Here is a 17,411-nt window from a genome sequence, read left to right as displayed (position 1 = left end):
AAACACACTCTTTTCAAATATTCAAACATACTTCATCTGCTATACCAGCCAGTCTAGACATCGATTGTAAACTTAGTTCTAACACCCTCAGACTAAAATCTATATCGTCAGGCCAGAGTTGGACGTTCAGCCGATCTGTAGTTTGTTTTTTTATATCAGCGGCTGAATCGATAGATATAAACAGTGTCCACTACATTCGGACCAAGGTCCAAGAGTGAAATGAACTTGAGAGTGACGATGCTGGGATCGAAACAACACGAACTTAAAAAAAACTATTTTAATATCCCACATTTGTTAATACCTATACTTTGAAATTTTGTGTTATTTCGTTTAAAACCATGGACGCTATTTCTGAGTAACCTATAAAAATCGGTAATTTATATTAATTTTCGATTGAATCATAACACTATTTAATACTCGCCATAAGCCGACAACTAATGGAAACATATGTAACGTTTCCAGGGCCGTAAAATATTTAATAAATAAAAAAACATGTGTAACGTCAATATTGTCTCAAATAAACAATAACACAAAAATATTATTTCTTTATCTGAAATTTATACAATTATTTCAAATTATTAGTACAATATTTTGAACACCAATACACCCTTTAATTGGATAAACTACACACAGTTTGAAACTGGAGTGAATATATTCTAATTATGTTTGAGTTGAAAGCTTGTGCAGTATGTTTTAGTACAAACTTGAAGTTATTTATTATGGATGGTGGCCACTTGAGACATGATTATAATACAGTTTCCGGATTACAGGTATATTTATAGCGGCTTATGTGTTTACCGAATTTGAAAATTCCAATAAATTAAAGGGTATGAAATATGAACTACATAGGGTATCCTATCTGTAGTACATTTAACTAATAATTTTAAATAATTAATAATTATTATTATCCATTAATACATTTTAAAGTTATCCAATTTTGTTTAAACGTATTGACAGAGGTCATTCACAACCATTGAAAATAGAGGATGGATTCAAGGAGTGTATAGTTTATATACTCTGAATATAAGCCTTTACAATTCCACACCAACAGCTCCATTTAGTCCCAAGCTAATCAGAGCTTGTGTTCACTAAACAAGTGATAGAACTGATATAGATACTGTAATACATTTTTTTGTAAATAAATAAATAAAACAACCATACTAATACAAACAATCCTACTCCATGTGCCTTATTTTATTTATACAGATGTATTGAGAAATATTTAAATGTAAATACATATTTTCTTTTACTCCATTATCTACCTATTCTATTCTCATGACTACAAATGGCGAGCATGAATTAAAGCTGCATCCTATCTGCTAGACTACAGTTATTGCCATATCACCATTGGAATAGTCCTCATAATTGAGCTGGAACTCTTTACAATGTTGTTGTATACCTAAATTTTAACGCTAATTACTTTTACACATTCAGACATGCAATGGTGATGGCCTGCCTAGCTACCTCTGTGGGGAGTGCTGTGGTTATGTCACACATTTCATGAAGTTCCGTAGAAAATGTCAGAGGGCAAATTTCACTCTACGGGAAATGTTAAATAGAAATGTTGAAGTATGTTAATATTCTAATTGTGACATTATTAGATACATATTACTATTTTGCTTGCTATAATTTTTATATCTTTAACTCTTTAAACTTTCCGGACATTATGTATATAAAGTAATGGTATAAACCTAGTTCAAAATTTCAAATTTTATAATACTTGCATTGAATTAATTTTATGTTTTTTTAATACTAAAACTGTCTCTGATTATTTGTGTATTTAATGGTAAACATTATTATCTAAGCTTTCATTAATAGATTTAATTAAAAATGTACTATAATATAGCTTAGTACTGTTTTCTTATATAATTTTATTTAATTTTGGGATTAAAAACCTTTATGGGTTATACATGCTGGAATTGAATATTAATTTATAATTTTAGATAACTGAACTAAACCTTGATAATTTGAACTGTGCAGTGATTGATAATGAACCCACACTATGGTACATAGATCCATGTACAACACATTATGAAGAAGTCACATTTCAATCAGAGGGACGAAAAAGAATAACTGTGTTTCAAACGGACCACATTCCTGTTGTCCGCTATAACATACTTCCAAATGAAGACTCAAGCATGATTAAAAAGGAATCTTACACAAAGCCAGTAAAGAAAGAACACATTATAACTGATACTATTGATGAAGATAAGCCTCAGAAATTTGACTGGAACCAAAATGGTATAAATAAAGTTATAATTGAACTAAATAATGATAGTCAGGGACACAATGATACCTTTGATAGTAACAATGATGCCTTTGATAGTAATAATGATGACATTCTGATTGATAATGATAACCAACAAAGTTTAAATAATGTGTCCCAATTAACCAATAAAATGATTGAAGTGTCTTTAGAGCCCTGTATTATTGAAGAGTATGCTAATGCATATCCAATAACAAAGGAAGAGGCTCAAGCTGCACATGAGACACACAAGAAGCTTAGCACTGGAAAACATCAATGTCAAGTTTGCAACAAAGCCTTTTCAAATCAGAAGTGCTTGAAAGTACATTTACGAATGCATGACAAGGTAAGAAATTATTAATATGCACAATTAAAATACTGTGACACAAAAACATTTATTTCCAATAACTTCCATTGAAGCATCACCTGACCATGATTCCTACCAAGACGCCATAGGCTGCTACAATGTGGTTTCTGGCTTAGGGGCTTAGTTGCTTGTTTTAGCCGTAGTTCTATATGCACAATAGTCTAAATTATAGGCTAAGTGTGGAAAATAGATAATAGTTCCTTGTTATTGTAGCTGCAGAACCAAAAGACATGATTTTAGTTTATTTAGTGTTATTATATATAGCAGTACTAGTAAATGCACTTGCAACCTTGTCTAATATGGTAGGCATAAATAATTTCTCTTTTAATTTCTATCTGCATGCAATACTATAATAATAATTAAAATATGTATTCCTCAGCATACACGAGGTTCGTTCCTCTGTGATCTGTGCATGTACTACTACAGAACAGAATCTCTATTAAAAACACACATGACAGAAAAACATATGTATAAATATGTATGTAGAAAGTGTTCTGAAGTTACTTATAAGAGGTGAGTGTGATGATATGTACATAATAGGAACATATACAAAACTCATAAAATCATCAAACTAATAATTATCATGGCCATTACATGGTTGGCTTAAAAATATTACAAAAAATTACTAGCTTAAGTATGTACTAACAAATTAAATTTGTTATTTTTAATTTGGATGCCGGAATCTGATTTAATTGTTATATATATGTATCAAATATAACAGTCTCTCTCTTTTCTGCGTGAATATCACATGACAGTGTGATGAAGGTTCTTACCTTCTCCATTATTCACTCTTACTCTTACTAATCAAACCATTACTTAGAGCTATTAAGAAAATATTCATGAAAGGACAACCTCAATTTCATGGTATACTTGCAGAACATCAGCAAAACAACATTATATCAAGTCACATTTACTCGGTCATGAAGGCAAACCCAACTGGGTAAGTAATAGAGGTGGTAATCAAATCAAAAGTGAAGGCGGAACGCGACCAGTGCGAAAGAGGACTAAATTACCCGATGACTATCTAAAGTACACTCCAATCAGTCAAGAAGAGCAGTACAAACTTATCGAGGATCGAAAAGAGACTAGAAATTATATTGATTCATTATATAAATGTGGATTCTGCTACAGAGGGTTTAGGGTGGAAAATACTTACAACAAACATATGAAGAAACACGATCAAGTAAGTACAATTGTGCAAATAATTACAATATTCTGTGCTTGTATGAAGTTGCATCACTGCGCCATAATTTATCGTAAGAAATAATCAAAACCTGTGGCTGTTGTATGATCATTTATAAAGTGATGGACAAGAAAATCTAATCATCACCTCAATTCAGTGCATAGACTTGAACTGGAAATGCCATAATAGTCGGTGACATTGCCATTCTTATCTGGCAGCAGTAGTTTTTTAATTATAGCGCTTTGACAGTATGTATGCAAGGTGAAAGTTTCACAAATAATTGGACTACGCCAGTCATTATTTTCTCATATAGAGTGAGTTATCTTCTTTTTACAGACATATGCGGGGAAATATGAATGTGACATATGCAAATTATGTTTCCAGAGCGTTCAAAAGTTATCCGGTCACATGTATATTACTCACTTGTTCAAGTTGTCATGCCAGATGTGCAGTTTTGTTTGCTACAACAAGTAAGATTTAGTTTACAATAATTATTACCCCCGCGGTTATCTAAATTGTGGTTGGTTAAAAACTAGCTGTACCCGCGGTTTTACCCGCATGAAATTTATAGCCTGTCTTATTCTGACCTATCAGTTATATTACTGTAACGGTTGATCGAAATCTGTTTAGTGTTTTTGGGTGAAAGACTAACAAACATTTATCCATTCATCTATCCATCATACGAATAAACTTTCGCATTTATAATAATGGTAAGAATCTTAACCTTATGTTAAAAAACAAAACTAAGAAATAATTTGTCAATGGTTTCGGTTTCCGTACCATATGTTACATACTGTAATCTTTCCGTAAGATTATAATATGTAACATATGGTAGAATATGTAACATCTTTCCGTGAGATTACAATATGTAACATATGGTATGGAAACAGAAACCATTGACAAATTATTTCTTAGTTTTGTTTTTGACATATACCTTTTTTATTCTACAGGAGCCTAGCACAGATGCATTATAGATGGCACAAGAATGTTACTTATGACTGTCCACACTGCAAACGGGTTTTTAAGTATGTATACCTAATGATTTATAACTTCGGTTACTGTAATTATAATCATGATAGTAACGATCTTATCCCACTCCTGGGTATTGGGTCTTTCGATATAAAAAGAGAGATTTTGCTTGATTACTAGGCTGTCATGGCTATGTTACGATTTTATTTCTAGTACTTATTCTATTATTGTCATTTGACGCAAGTCTTGCTATGCATAATATTGTATTTTGTTAAAGGTTTATATAAACGAAATTATATAATATTTCGTAAAAAGCTGCGCTTTTTGATTCTATAATGAACAACCCTCCACCAACCCATGGCCATTCCAACCTCTCGGTTATACTGGCCGAATCTGCGGGGAATGCGCGCTGAAAAGCACGCATTCTCTTGATCCCTACAAATTATTTCTACTCCTGTCCCCTCTATCGCACTCTCCCCCTTCTGGGGCAGCGGACGAAACTTGTACGGCTTCGGTGCCGGGCAGCTCTCCGTCTTCAGCGGTGTCCTTCCTTCTTGAACGCGTACCACCAGCAGTCCTCTCGTGCTCGCTCCGCCTCCGGTGCCACTGATGCGCGAACTCCCGCAGCCTCCTAAAATTCTCCGCAGTAGACACCAGGTCCGGATAGTACACCGGACCCTCCCCTTCGCCTTCACCACGACGTATCCCCTCCAACAGCTTCCCCCTAAGATCGTATAGGGAGCTGGTGGAGGTCTTATGAGACTAAGAATTAAAATAAGTCTATTATTCATAGACATCCGGATCTATAATGAACAGTCTGACGACTAATCGGATGTATGTCATTAGCTTTAGTCGTCTCTTATGAGCTAAGAATTAAAATAAGTCTATTATTCATAGAGTGCCACTAAAATGTTAACATACTATTTTATTATTTGTTTTTCAGGAAGATGACTACGCGTTTAACACATATAAGAATATCGCATCCGTCGACATTCATCTGCGATTTGTGTGGACATGGTTTTGTGAGCGAAACAGGAATATACTACCACAAGTTAATTGCACACAAAAATAAGGTGAGCGATCGTAACGTTATCACTATAATAAAAACTGTTTTTAGCAATCTGTTCGAATTTGGTAGTCTTACCATTACTAACAATCCCCTACCCTATTTATAGGAGCTCGAGTCAAACCGAACCACAGTAGAAGATGGTGATACAGCTGCAGAGGCTGTATGGGAATGGACAGGTGAAAAGTCTGTTGGGGCGGCTGCGGGTAATTCAGACAAAAACGCCTACGAAATAAATTCCACAGAAGAAAAAGTAAAAGTCGCTACAGAGGACCAGGGAGTCTCGGAAAAGCAATCTCGCTTCTGTGCGGAGTGTGATGTACTATTTGTCAATGAAGCGGCGTATATCACGCACCTCGGCAGCTCCAGCAAGCACACTAACACCAATAAGTTTGTATGGTTTATAGTTTATTGTTATGATTTTACTTAAAATCATAATTGTGATGCTCACTCGCAAATTCGTCTGCTAAAACTCTCACCCCTTGGAGGATTATTTTTTTATATAAAAGTTACAAAATGTCCACCATCTTGATATAATCTATCTTCCCGTCAACAAACAGACACACTTTCGTATTTATGATAAAAGTTTTGATGTATGTGAAGAGATTATAATTGTTGCCAGATCCTGTCAATCGAGATATGTGCGAAAACAGAACCACGCAGATAAATCCGATGTGCATAATTTAGGACAGATCACATCCAACAACTGTGAAGTGGTATGTATGTGTAATGTTAAAAATCCATTATACACTATTTTGGAATGAAAACTTGTTTTAACATGAGCAATAATATAAAGCCGCTGCTAATACTTCTCATTTCATACAGATTACAATTTTAATGTTTTCTACAATTCATTCATTACACACATTTCCGACAAGAGTCGTACAGCTCGAGCCGACGTCGCCGCTGTTTTTGCATTGGTTGCTACCTAATTAAATATGGAAAATCTTACTCGCTGTACGCTTTACAATTACAACGTAAAAAGTACAGCATGCCATTCTCCATCCCATATGCAAAATTTTATGATATGTTAAGCTGTTACGGTGTGTAAAGTGGGTTTATTTCTTTTGAATACATTGATAGAAAAAACTTACTATACGGCTGCACATTTCCTTACGGGTACATTAACATAAAGACAATTCATTAATGACCAAGTGTACGCTAAAGTAATACAGCAATTTTATTACGGTTTTGTAATATCTGAACTGAATGAGATAACATATTTTTACCACTATATTACTTACCTACATTTAGGAAATAAAGTATTGTTATTGTAGCATTATTATTTCTTACTCAAGCGCAATAAGAAAGTTAGAAATAAACTCATTTTTGCATTTGTAATAATAATAAGGGTTTTTATTTTTATGGTAGTTGGTAAAATCGACAATAATGCTTTAATTTCTTTTTTATTGCAGTGTGGTCAGTTCCTAGTTAGCGACGTGCAGGCGGACAAACATTATAAGTCAGAACACCCTGGTGTGGACTTCCATAAGCGTTTCATGTGTGAAGTGTGTGGATTCATTACTAAGGTCAGTTTGTTGCCAGTTACGATATTCAGTCATCAGAGCACACACATTATTTATACCAATATTATAAAAAATAATTATTTGTTTTTTTTTTTGGAATAGATAAACAAAATTTTATCCAGTTCCAAAATTAGTTTACCTTTAGATAAAAGTCTTAATATAAATGATAGATGTCTTGAACAGAAAATAGGAGTAGGATTGTATGTAATACAAGTTACTTAAACGATTAAATTTAAGTACATAATAAATGTGTATTTAAACAATGTGATAGACATTTAAACAATATGAATGGAGAACTGAATATAGTTCTCCATTCATGTTGTTTAAATGTCAATCTATTGTTTTCCTATAATATAGCCCTACAAGTATGATCTATTTCTTAATTTATTTTCGCCATGACTATTAATATATTTTTTTTATTTTGCACAGCAATACGCAAACCTTGTGTTGCATTTCCGTAAACACACGAAAGAGAAGCCGTTCAAGTGCGCGCACTGCGACCGAAGCTTCAGTAATGGCAGTAACAGGGACCGTCATGCTGTTGTAAGTTATATCTTTAAAATACATCAGTGGCGGCATAAATTCGCAATTTTTATTTTATATTTTGAATAAATTTAAAACTAAAAAAAAAAGTTATATTAAAAGGGTTTTAAGTTATATTCCTTTAATAAAAGTAATAAAATAATCTATGATAATGGTTAAGGCATGTTGTGAGAAAGATTTTAACATTACGGTCTGTTTACACGATCAATAGGTGTAAATAACTGAGCTGAACTTGAATGATATACTTAACAAATTCTAAAGCTGACTTTATTTTACAGACACATTCTGGTGAAAAGCGCTTCCAATGCCAACACTGTAACCGTCGTTTCATGCACAAAGTTGATTGCAAATCACACATACAACACGTCCACCTAAAGATACCATACCCTCCCAGGGATAGGAAGAATCGAAAACGGCGAAAGGAAATTGAAGACTCGGTGGTATCTGTCGAAGGAATCAGTACGGACACTGCGCCGTGCCCTCAGTCGCTCCTTGAACTACCGCTCAATCCTCGCGGTGATTATTTAAATGCATATATGAATTATACTGATTTATAAATGGAAAGTACCTAGTTTATTATTTGTTGTTTTTTGTATTTAATACGATTGAATCTTTATGGTTGAATATAAATATATAAAATTATGTGTTTTTTATATCCCGTGATTATATTTATCTGTATGTTGAAGTCATAGTCAGTTTCTAATATGTAATATTGTGTTATAAACTGTGGGTTAAACATACCTAGGTACTCTATAAAACGCAAATTCTTATCTTATTAACTATTTGTTTTTGTAGTCATGTGACCAAATAATCTTGAGACAGCGCAGTTTGATGTGGTTTGACTTTTAAAAACTATCGTTTTTTTTATTTCTTAAGTAGTTAATACTTTTAGCCCAAAATCAATACGATTGTTGTAATTGAAATAATTATTATATTTTCAATGTTATTACTCGTTAATAAGGCAAATAAAGGATATTTAAAATATCGCGCCAGTTCAAACTTGCATCCCCCGTTCGATCCCGATCTGTCAGAAACGCAAACTCTGTGCGTACAGACTGTATATACGGGTAGAGAAGTAATGAGATGATAATAACGGTAATATTGTACGACAGAAAAGACGCTAACACATTGTTTGAATGTTTATAACCGTTTTTACACTTATCACCTAAATACACTCACTTTACCCAAAATTTTGTAAAGAATTAGGTTTTACTCTTAAGTATATGGGAATATTAATTATATACATTGTCTTTTTTTTAATCGGTGTATACCGGTTTTCAGAATCTGTCTTATTTATAACTGGCAATGAACTTATGATTTCATTCGTTCTTCATTAGTTCCATTCCCTTCTCTGTCATTACGGTTTCTTTACAGTGTTTTTTTTTCCAAATACAATGCTATGAAAATAATGTGGAAGTGTTCTGAGGATTACTGTTTTAAAATAATTATGACTACAAAATATTAACAATAAACGCATAATGTTTGAATTAAAGGCCTGCGTAGTGTGTTTTAGCACAAATCTGAAATTGTACAGTATGGATAATGGCCACTTACGACGTGATTTTAACACGATATCCGGATTACAGGTACGTGTTTCTGTTGTCTCTACAATAACGAGAATGCAATGAACTGATTTTTATAAATTAACTTTATTTTTATTATGAAGGAACTGTAACATGTAGCTTTAATTTACAAAGTTTATGAATTGTTTATGAATTCCATTATGACTATATGATTTTTATATATTGCCAAAAAATATAAAATCACATTCAGTATTACGAAAGAAAAACCTAATTTATATATCTCATGTTATATTTTTGGGCTGAGCAGTGTGTTGTACCAAAACAATTTAAATAAACAGTAGTAGTAGTACAGTAGTATAATCAAATGTTCTGGAGTTATGGTTTGAATATTGATTTCAATTTATGTGAGGCACCTGGGCACATCAGAAAGAGTATTACTCAAAAATCAGAGAATGAATTCATAAATATGTGTTGTATTAATTTGAAGTAAAAAGAAAACTTAATTCTTTCACTCACAGATATAATCATGTTCTTAAACTTGAATATATCAGTGACATGGTACATTACTGTTGTATGGATACCACTATATAATATATGAAAATGAAACAATATTGCTGTTTTTGTCATATCTTATTCTCTGCTTACAACTGATATAATGCTGGTAAAGTATTCACCTTCTTTTCTACTGAATTGTTTACTGAAAGTTTTGTATCTTTAATACATTTATATAGTTAAAAGACTTATGTCATCTATGCTCTTCAGTCATGTGAAGCCGAGATGCATTGATATGATCTAAACATATGCTGTTAATTATCATTTTTTATTCCAGACATGCAGAGGTAATGGGACCCCAGATTATCTTTGTTGGCAGTGCTGTGGTTATGTTACACATTTTCTCAAGTTCCGCAAAAAATGCCAGAGGGCTAATTTTGCTTTACAAGAAATGCTAGCCAGGAATAATGAGGTCTGCTACTCTCGTTCTTATATCAACATGTTCATGTAACAATCAATCTATTATTATGTTGTTTAATATTGTTAATTTTTATACAACAATTTATTCATTTTAGATAAGCAAATTTCATCTTGAGAATTTCAATCATCAAGCAATTGACATAAAACCCTCATTATCGTATTTAGATACATGTAAAACACACTATGAAGAGGTCAAGTTTCAATGGGTTAAAAATAATAGGATAAATATATTTAAAAATGATAAAATATCAGTTATTCATTATAATACATTCCCTAACGAAGAAAGATTTGCATTTGAAAGTGAAATGTGGGAAAATAATGAAAACAAAAATGAAATTGTTAAAACTGAGACTGCTAATAATATTTCTATAGAATTTGATTTCAATAATGATTTTCCATTTCAACAAACTGATGATAATGAAGATCGAGATGATAGTTTTAATAATGATCTTATTGCCAGTGACAATGATAATGAGGAGAAATTTGTGGAGGAAACTCAAACCGACAGAAAACAAACACCACCAAAATCATCAGTTAAAATAGATAAAAAAAATGCAGATGGTTTAAAATTAGATGAAGAGTATGCTAATGTGTATCCAATTAGTAAAAAAGAGGCTAAGGCTGCAGTGGAGGTTTACAAAATGTTTAGCACTGGCAAACATCGCTGTGATATCTGTAACAAAGCTTTTTTCAATGAGAATCGTTTAAAAGTTCATTTACGTATGCATGATAAGGTAACAGTAAATATTTAAATTTTTAAGCCCCATAAAATGATGTATTGTACATTATTTTTATCATTGAATAAGATTAAGTCAATCATAAAGGTAAGAAATTAAGTGCCATCCCTAGATTTGACAAATTATGACCATTGATTTGATAAATGATCAAATCCTCAAATTTTTGTCACAGTTTAAGAAATAGTTACATATTTATGTTATCTGTACCTAGGTTACAATTGTCTACAATAAATACAATAAATACTTTTCAGCATGTGAGTGGTCCTTTTCGATGTGATTTATGTATATATTACTACAAAACACAATTTCTATTAAAAACACATGTTACAGAAAAGCATATGTACAAATATGTGTGCAAAGAGTGTCCTGAGGTCAATTTTGATAGGTGAGTTGATTATTTTTTTTAATAATATTAACAACAGCACTATGTGTCTGAAGATAAGCAGAGCTTGTATTATGGATGGTTCCTAAATATGTGTTTATTTGAAAATTCTTACATAATATATACAGAAAACACCTAGACCAATACAAACAATCATATTCAATAATACAAATGTTTCTACTGTGCAAGGAAACATATCTGCGACCTTGACAAAGCAGGCAGCTGAAATAGTTGAAACATGGATACCCATACAGACTATTTCCTTCAAAGTCACCTTTCTAAAATTATGAAATTATGTTTTAAATTGATGTGTTTTTGTTCGTTCCTCTCTCATAGATTTGTCTTTCAGAAAAAAAGTAGGCTATGACCCTACCTTGATGGTAGCAAACTGTACCTAGCAGTAAGAGTTATAATGAGGATTGATTTATTTACAGAACATCAGCAAAACAGCATTATATCTGGACGCACTTACAAAAGGGGCGCAAGAAAGACGGCAACTGGTATGATTCGAGACCTAGCTGGCTCCATAATAAAGGTGGCAAGCGAATTAAGGGTGTAGTTACAATGCGCCCAGTGAGAAAAACCACAAAGTTTCCAGAAGACTATTTAATATACACTCCAGTTACTCAAGAGGAACAATATAAGCTTGTTGATGAAAGGAAAAATACCAGAAATTATCTACTCTCTAAATATAAATGTGAATTCTGTTATAGAGGTTTTAGAGAAACAGCCACTTATAATAAACACATGAAGAAACATGATCCTGTGAGTATTGTTAATATTGTAAAATATTGAAATGTTTATATAGTTATGTCATACTGAGGACCATGTCTCAAATAAAGTCCCTAATATAAATGTAGATGAATGTAAACAGTGATGATGACCAAAATTTAGATATTGTTTTCCAAAGAAATATTGTGTAAATCTTAAGATTTATGAATTATGATATGGTTTTTGATCTATGGTCATATATGTATGATCTGTCATTTGCGAAGATAAATATTTATTAGAAAAAAGGCGTAAAATAAAATTAAATGTTGAACATTTGGAGAAGGGAGTCCCTAAATGTCTCTATTGTATAATATATTTGCAGGCATATGCAGGCAAATTTCAATGTGACATGTGCAAACTACATTTCCGTGATGGCCGTAAGATGTACAAGCACATGAACCTCACTCATCTGTTCAAGTTTTCATGTCAAATGTGTAGATATGTCTGCTACAACAAGTAAGTATTTGATATGTGATTTTTTATATAGATCATAGATATAGTTTGCAACAAAAGTCTATGAAATGACTATAAGTTTAATAAAGTTCTATTGCATACTAAAAAAAATGTATAAAGAATACTTTATGAGAATGTCTTTGACAAAAGGTGATTATTGTTAAAACCAAACTCTGCTTACTATTTGAATTTGTCTAATTATATCTTTTTTCTCTTAATATTATAGGGGCCAAGCACAGATGCATTATAGATGGCACAAAAATGTTACATATGAATGTCCACACTGCAAACAGGAATTCAAGTATGTATGACTTTAAAATGGGTTTTTTAAATATTATGCGTTGAAAATAAAAGTGAGTTATTTACGAAGTTTTTTGACATGCAACATCAAATGTTATGCAACTCATAATAAATAAAAAATGAATTAGAAGTAAATATGTAACGAAAATTATTAATGTTTTAATGTCTTTCACAGGAAGGCTTCAACTCGTTTAACGCATATCAGGATAAAACACCCGTCGACTTATATCTGTAATTTGTGCGGCCACAGTTTCGTGAGTGAAAGTGGACTGTATTGTCATAAGAAAATAGCTCATAGTGTAGAGGTAGGTCAATTTAATAAAAAGAATATGTCTCATTTATGTATGTAACATTTCAAAACATCACTTCCAGCCTTGATAATATATCTACTGTTTCACACTTTAATATACTGGTTGATATAAATCCACAAAGTTATGAATGAACTTACAATTTATTACTGTCCCATATTCTACTCAGATTTGGTGGATAATACTATTATTATCTGGGGGATATACGTTATGTCGATATAGTTCCGCAATTTATCTGTAATAACGAAACGAATTCATCAGCCGCGATCTCCGCGCAATTATCTTGGGCACATCATCAAAGTGTTGGATATTCAATGCGGAACAGTTATGCGTATGTACCATCTAAATGGGTAATGGGTAATAGAAAGTTATTATTGTTTTTAGGAAATCGCTCTGAGCGAGAGTACGACTGCAGCTGATGCAAGTATAACAAAGGATGAGAAAGCGAGAGTGGGCACGGCTGTTAGAGAAGTTAATGGAACTGGAGAGGGAGCGGCGGCGGCAGGGGAGGTGGTTGATAACGATCCTCGGTATTGCGCTGAGTGCGATATACGTTTCCTCAGCGAAGCGGCCTACACCACGCACCTTGGCAGTTCTAGTAACCATACTAGTACCAACAAGTTTGTATATTACATATTTCCACTTTTTGACCGCATTTATAAAGAATTAATTAATAATAATAATAGCATTGGACAATTCACACAGCGCCATCTAATCAACGATTTTAATTATTTTTTTTACCAATACAAACAATCATCCTCATAAATACAAATTTGTGCATACTACGAGGATACAAACCTACGACCATCGGAATGGTATACTAAACCCCTAAACTACCGAGGCCGTCATTTAATTCTTAACTTGGGTTTATTATGGCTTAAGAATTGAAATATGATGGTATTATAAGGTGCTCTATCTCTGTTTGATATTTCAATTAGGTACAGACGGGTTAAACTATAACATAGACATAATTTACATAAAATAAATTATGTGGCTGAATTACTTTTAAATAATTTTATTATTTATTGGTAGGTCGATAAAGTCGCGGCGAATGGTGAAAAGTGGACGCAGGCCCGGTCGACCCAGCGGCTCGAGGAAGTCTGAAATACACAACATAGGATTGCCCACCGCTACCAACTGTGAAGTGGTATGTCCATATTTATATATATATAGAGGCCAAGAAAAAATTTAAACATACATTATCTTACATATATATACATAGTCGTTTATTGTGTCTTGCTTCCCCATATATCTTTGTAGCAATGTGATTATTTATTTTTTATTTTGTTGCATTTTATTGTTGGTGGTTGGTAAGGTGTTAAGTCCGCCAAATGTACTTTACTATATTTTGTATATTGTGTGCATTGAAGTTAAATAAATAAAAATAAATTATTACCTTCAACCCTAATTATATTAATGGGTAGTGATATATTTCTTATTAGGTTAGTTTCCAATGTCCAATTTACTTAATCTTTAATGTTAATAATAATAAGTGAGTTTTTATTGTGTTTAGTAACCAGTATTTTTCTTAAGTATAATTTTAAATTATATATCTAATGTAGATGGTCATTGTGTCTAAATTATGCTATATTATTTCAGTGTGGGAAATTCCTGGTCAATGATGTTCAAGCGCGCAAACATTACGAGTCGGAGCATCCCGGCGCGGACTATCTCAAGCGGTATATGTGTGACGTATGCGGACATACTACTAGGGTTAGTGTCTTTGATTAAGTAATGGCGAATATATTAACGATCTACTCAAGTAGACTTTTCTAAAAAGTCATCTGCATTGGTACTTTTTTCTCACCTTATTCTGACTCCAACCAGTGTAAGTAACTGTTTTGGTTGCGGGCTGAGATAAGGCCGTGCGTTTACACAATACGAGACATGACACCTTATTCCATCGGAATGGCAACGCATAAGTGGTTCTGCATCACATGATAACAAATTACTCATTCCAATTACATAAGAAAACCTACTTTTGGAATGAAACAAACACGTAACGTTTTAAAGTAGTAAAATATTATTTATATTACTAATTGTATCATAGCACTTTCCCTAACTTATGTTTTTATAAATATACTGTACACCCTTATAAATTGTACAGTCTTTTTCATATATTTACACTGAGTATATTGTAATTTATAATTAGCCTATTCTTTTTGTGTATGTTATGTTGCGATATATTAACTAATCCGGTTTCATCGTGAAATTTATACCTTAAGTTAATCTGATGTATAAGCTCAGTTGTTTTTGTTCTCCGTTCGATTCCCCGTCTGATTCAAACGACAAGCGAAAGTACGACGGCCTGAGCCAAGGTACGACCCCTTGGCGGTACCCTCAGAATAAAGTCGTATCCGTCAGGCGGGAGTTGGCATTCAGCCGCTCCAAAAGTCTTTCCGCGGGTTTGGAGTGGCATCTGCAAAAAAAAAGCAAACAAACTTTAGCGTTTAACATATAAGTGAGATGTAAATTTTGAGTTGATTACATGTTGTTATTATCATTGCAGCAATATGCAAACCTTATGGTCCACATGCGTACACACACGCACGAGAAGCCGTACGAGTGTCCGCACTGCGACCGCCGATTCAGCATGCCCAGTAACAGAGACCGCCATCTTGTGGTGAGCTCTAGTTAATTTATTATATCAATTTGATTCTGGTAGAATGGACCTGTTTAAATTTTTCAATTTACCTCAGGTTCCTTTCGGTTATACATGGAAAAACTACCGAGATTTTTAATGACTAATTTTGCAAGTATTTTTTTTATTGTGATGTATGTAATATGTTAGGTACATTTCGGCTCATACTGAAATGCAGGTCAAAGCATAATTTCTTCATAATCCATAAAAAATACTTGTTTAAGTTTATTTCATTATCATTTTTATATTATTTATTATTTTACACAATTCCTAAATTCCAGCACACGACAACGTTTAAAGCCAGTCTCATTTCACAGGTACATACCGGTGAAAAGCGCTACCAATGTCAACATTGTAACCGCCGATTCACACAGAGTAGTGCTGTCAAATTGCACATACAAACTGTTCATCTAAAGATACCGTATGCTCCTTGGGATAAGAAAAATCGAAAACGGCGTAAAGAATTAGAAGGTACCTCTGCTCCAGTGAGTACAGTGAATACGGTGAATGCGGCTTGCCTACTGCCACCACCGAAACTGTTAATAGACAATCAAGGGGATTATTTGAATGCGTATATAACTTACAATGTATGATTTGTGATGTATGTATTGTGCTATACTGTCTGATCGGATGTTTTGTATAAGAAAATGCACTGGCTATTATGATATTTAAATGAGAATGTAAATATTATTTTTAACGTACTTAGGTCCTTAATTCGTCTATATTGTTGAAGGAAGAAGTCTTGCGTTCAGAACAAAAATGTGCAGTTAGTTGTACACTTTTGTATTGCGAAACATTATTATACAACATTGCTAGTAACTGGGACCAGACACCTCATTTCAAATGGGGAGAGAAAGTTTCAAGTGCTTGATTGAGATTGATTGATAGATTTACTGAACTTACTCACAGTCCCTCTTAGTAATGTTAGTGTATGCAAATTTAAACAGTATACAAATTTAGTCTCTATGAATCTCATTTGTAACTACGGCACCAGTAAGATTGAAGATTAATTTAAAAAACTAAATGCTAATTTAACAGTATTTGAAGTGTTCTTGGTATTGTTCCAATTTTTTTTTTATTACGAAAATGTCCTTGGTAATATCGATACGTTATTATCACGTTTAGTTTTCAGTCTTTCCGTTCGACTATGCTTGAAATATGTATAAATATTGCCGTATATTCTATAAATGTAATTAAATTAAATTAATTCTAATATAATAGAAAATTATTCCTTTAGAGGAGAGACAACATTTTCGAAACATTACGTATGATCAATGAAAATGTAAAATATAATACTAAATTGTTTTGTATGGGGATCTCATAATAATTTCGAAATATTTTTTACTGCAAATTAAATATCATACTATGTTGTTTATTAACTTTATCGCATTTACTAATTGTTTATTAATTAGAACTTTCCGTAAA

General features: G+C 32.7%; 2 protein-coding genes across 3 annotated transcripts; both read left to right on the top strand.

The window, feature by feature from the left end:
• Positions 1-485: 485 nt before the first annotated feature.
• On the top strand, positions 486-8,711 carry LOC131845561 (zinc finger protein 27-like). Of its 2 annotated transcripts, XM_059194635.1 has the most exons (13): positions 486-770; positions 1,435-1,569; positions 1,944-2,591; positions 2,992-3,125; positions 3,489-3,795; positions 4,132-4,265; positions 4,746-4,820; positions 5,708-5,837; positions 5,940-6,220; positions 6,453-6,546; positions 7,246-7,359; positions 7,786-7,899; positions 8,178-8,711. In XM_059194635.1, exons 1-13 carry the CDS (start codon positions 663-665, stop codon positions 8,454-8,456), a joined length of 2,553 nt encoding a protein of 850 aa, XP_059050618.1. In that variant the 5' UTR covers positions 486-662; the 3' UTR covers positions 8,457-8,711. The 2 variants fall into 2 exon arrangements, with proteins under 2 accessions (XP_059050618.1, XP_059050619.1); XM_059194636.1 differs by lacking the exon at positions 1,435-1,569.
• A 567-nt stretch (positions 8,712-9,278) lies between these two features.
• On the top strand, positions 9,279-17,411 carry LOC131845562 (zinc finger protein 569-like). Its single transcript, XM_059194637.1, has 13 exons — positions 9,279-9,485; positions 10,252-10,386; positions 10,490-11,128; positions 11,383-11,516; positions 11,948-12,278; positions 12,607-12,740; positions 12,964-13,038; positions 13,213-13,342; positions 13,730-13,965; positions 14,378-14,492; positions 14,945-15,058; positions 15,855-15,968; positions 16,304-17,411. Exons 1-13 carry the CDS (start codon positions 9,378-9,380, stop codon positions 16,577-16,579), a joined length of 2,541 nt encoding a protein of 846 aa, XP_059050620.1. The 5' UTR covers positions 9,279-9,377; the 3' UTR covers positions 16,580-17,411.

This window comes from Achroia grisella, unplaced genomic scaffold (genome assembly GCF_030625045.1).
Source record: "Achroia grisella isolate CSIRO2021 unplaced genomic scaffold, CSIRO_AGI_Agris_v1 utg474, whole genome shotgun sequence".
Taxonomy (NCBI): domain Eukaryota; kingdom Metazoa; phylum Arthropoda; class Insecta; order Lepidoptera; family Pyralidae; genus Achroia; species Achroia grisella.
This window is presented reverse-complemented; position numbering and strand designations above follow the sequence as displayed.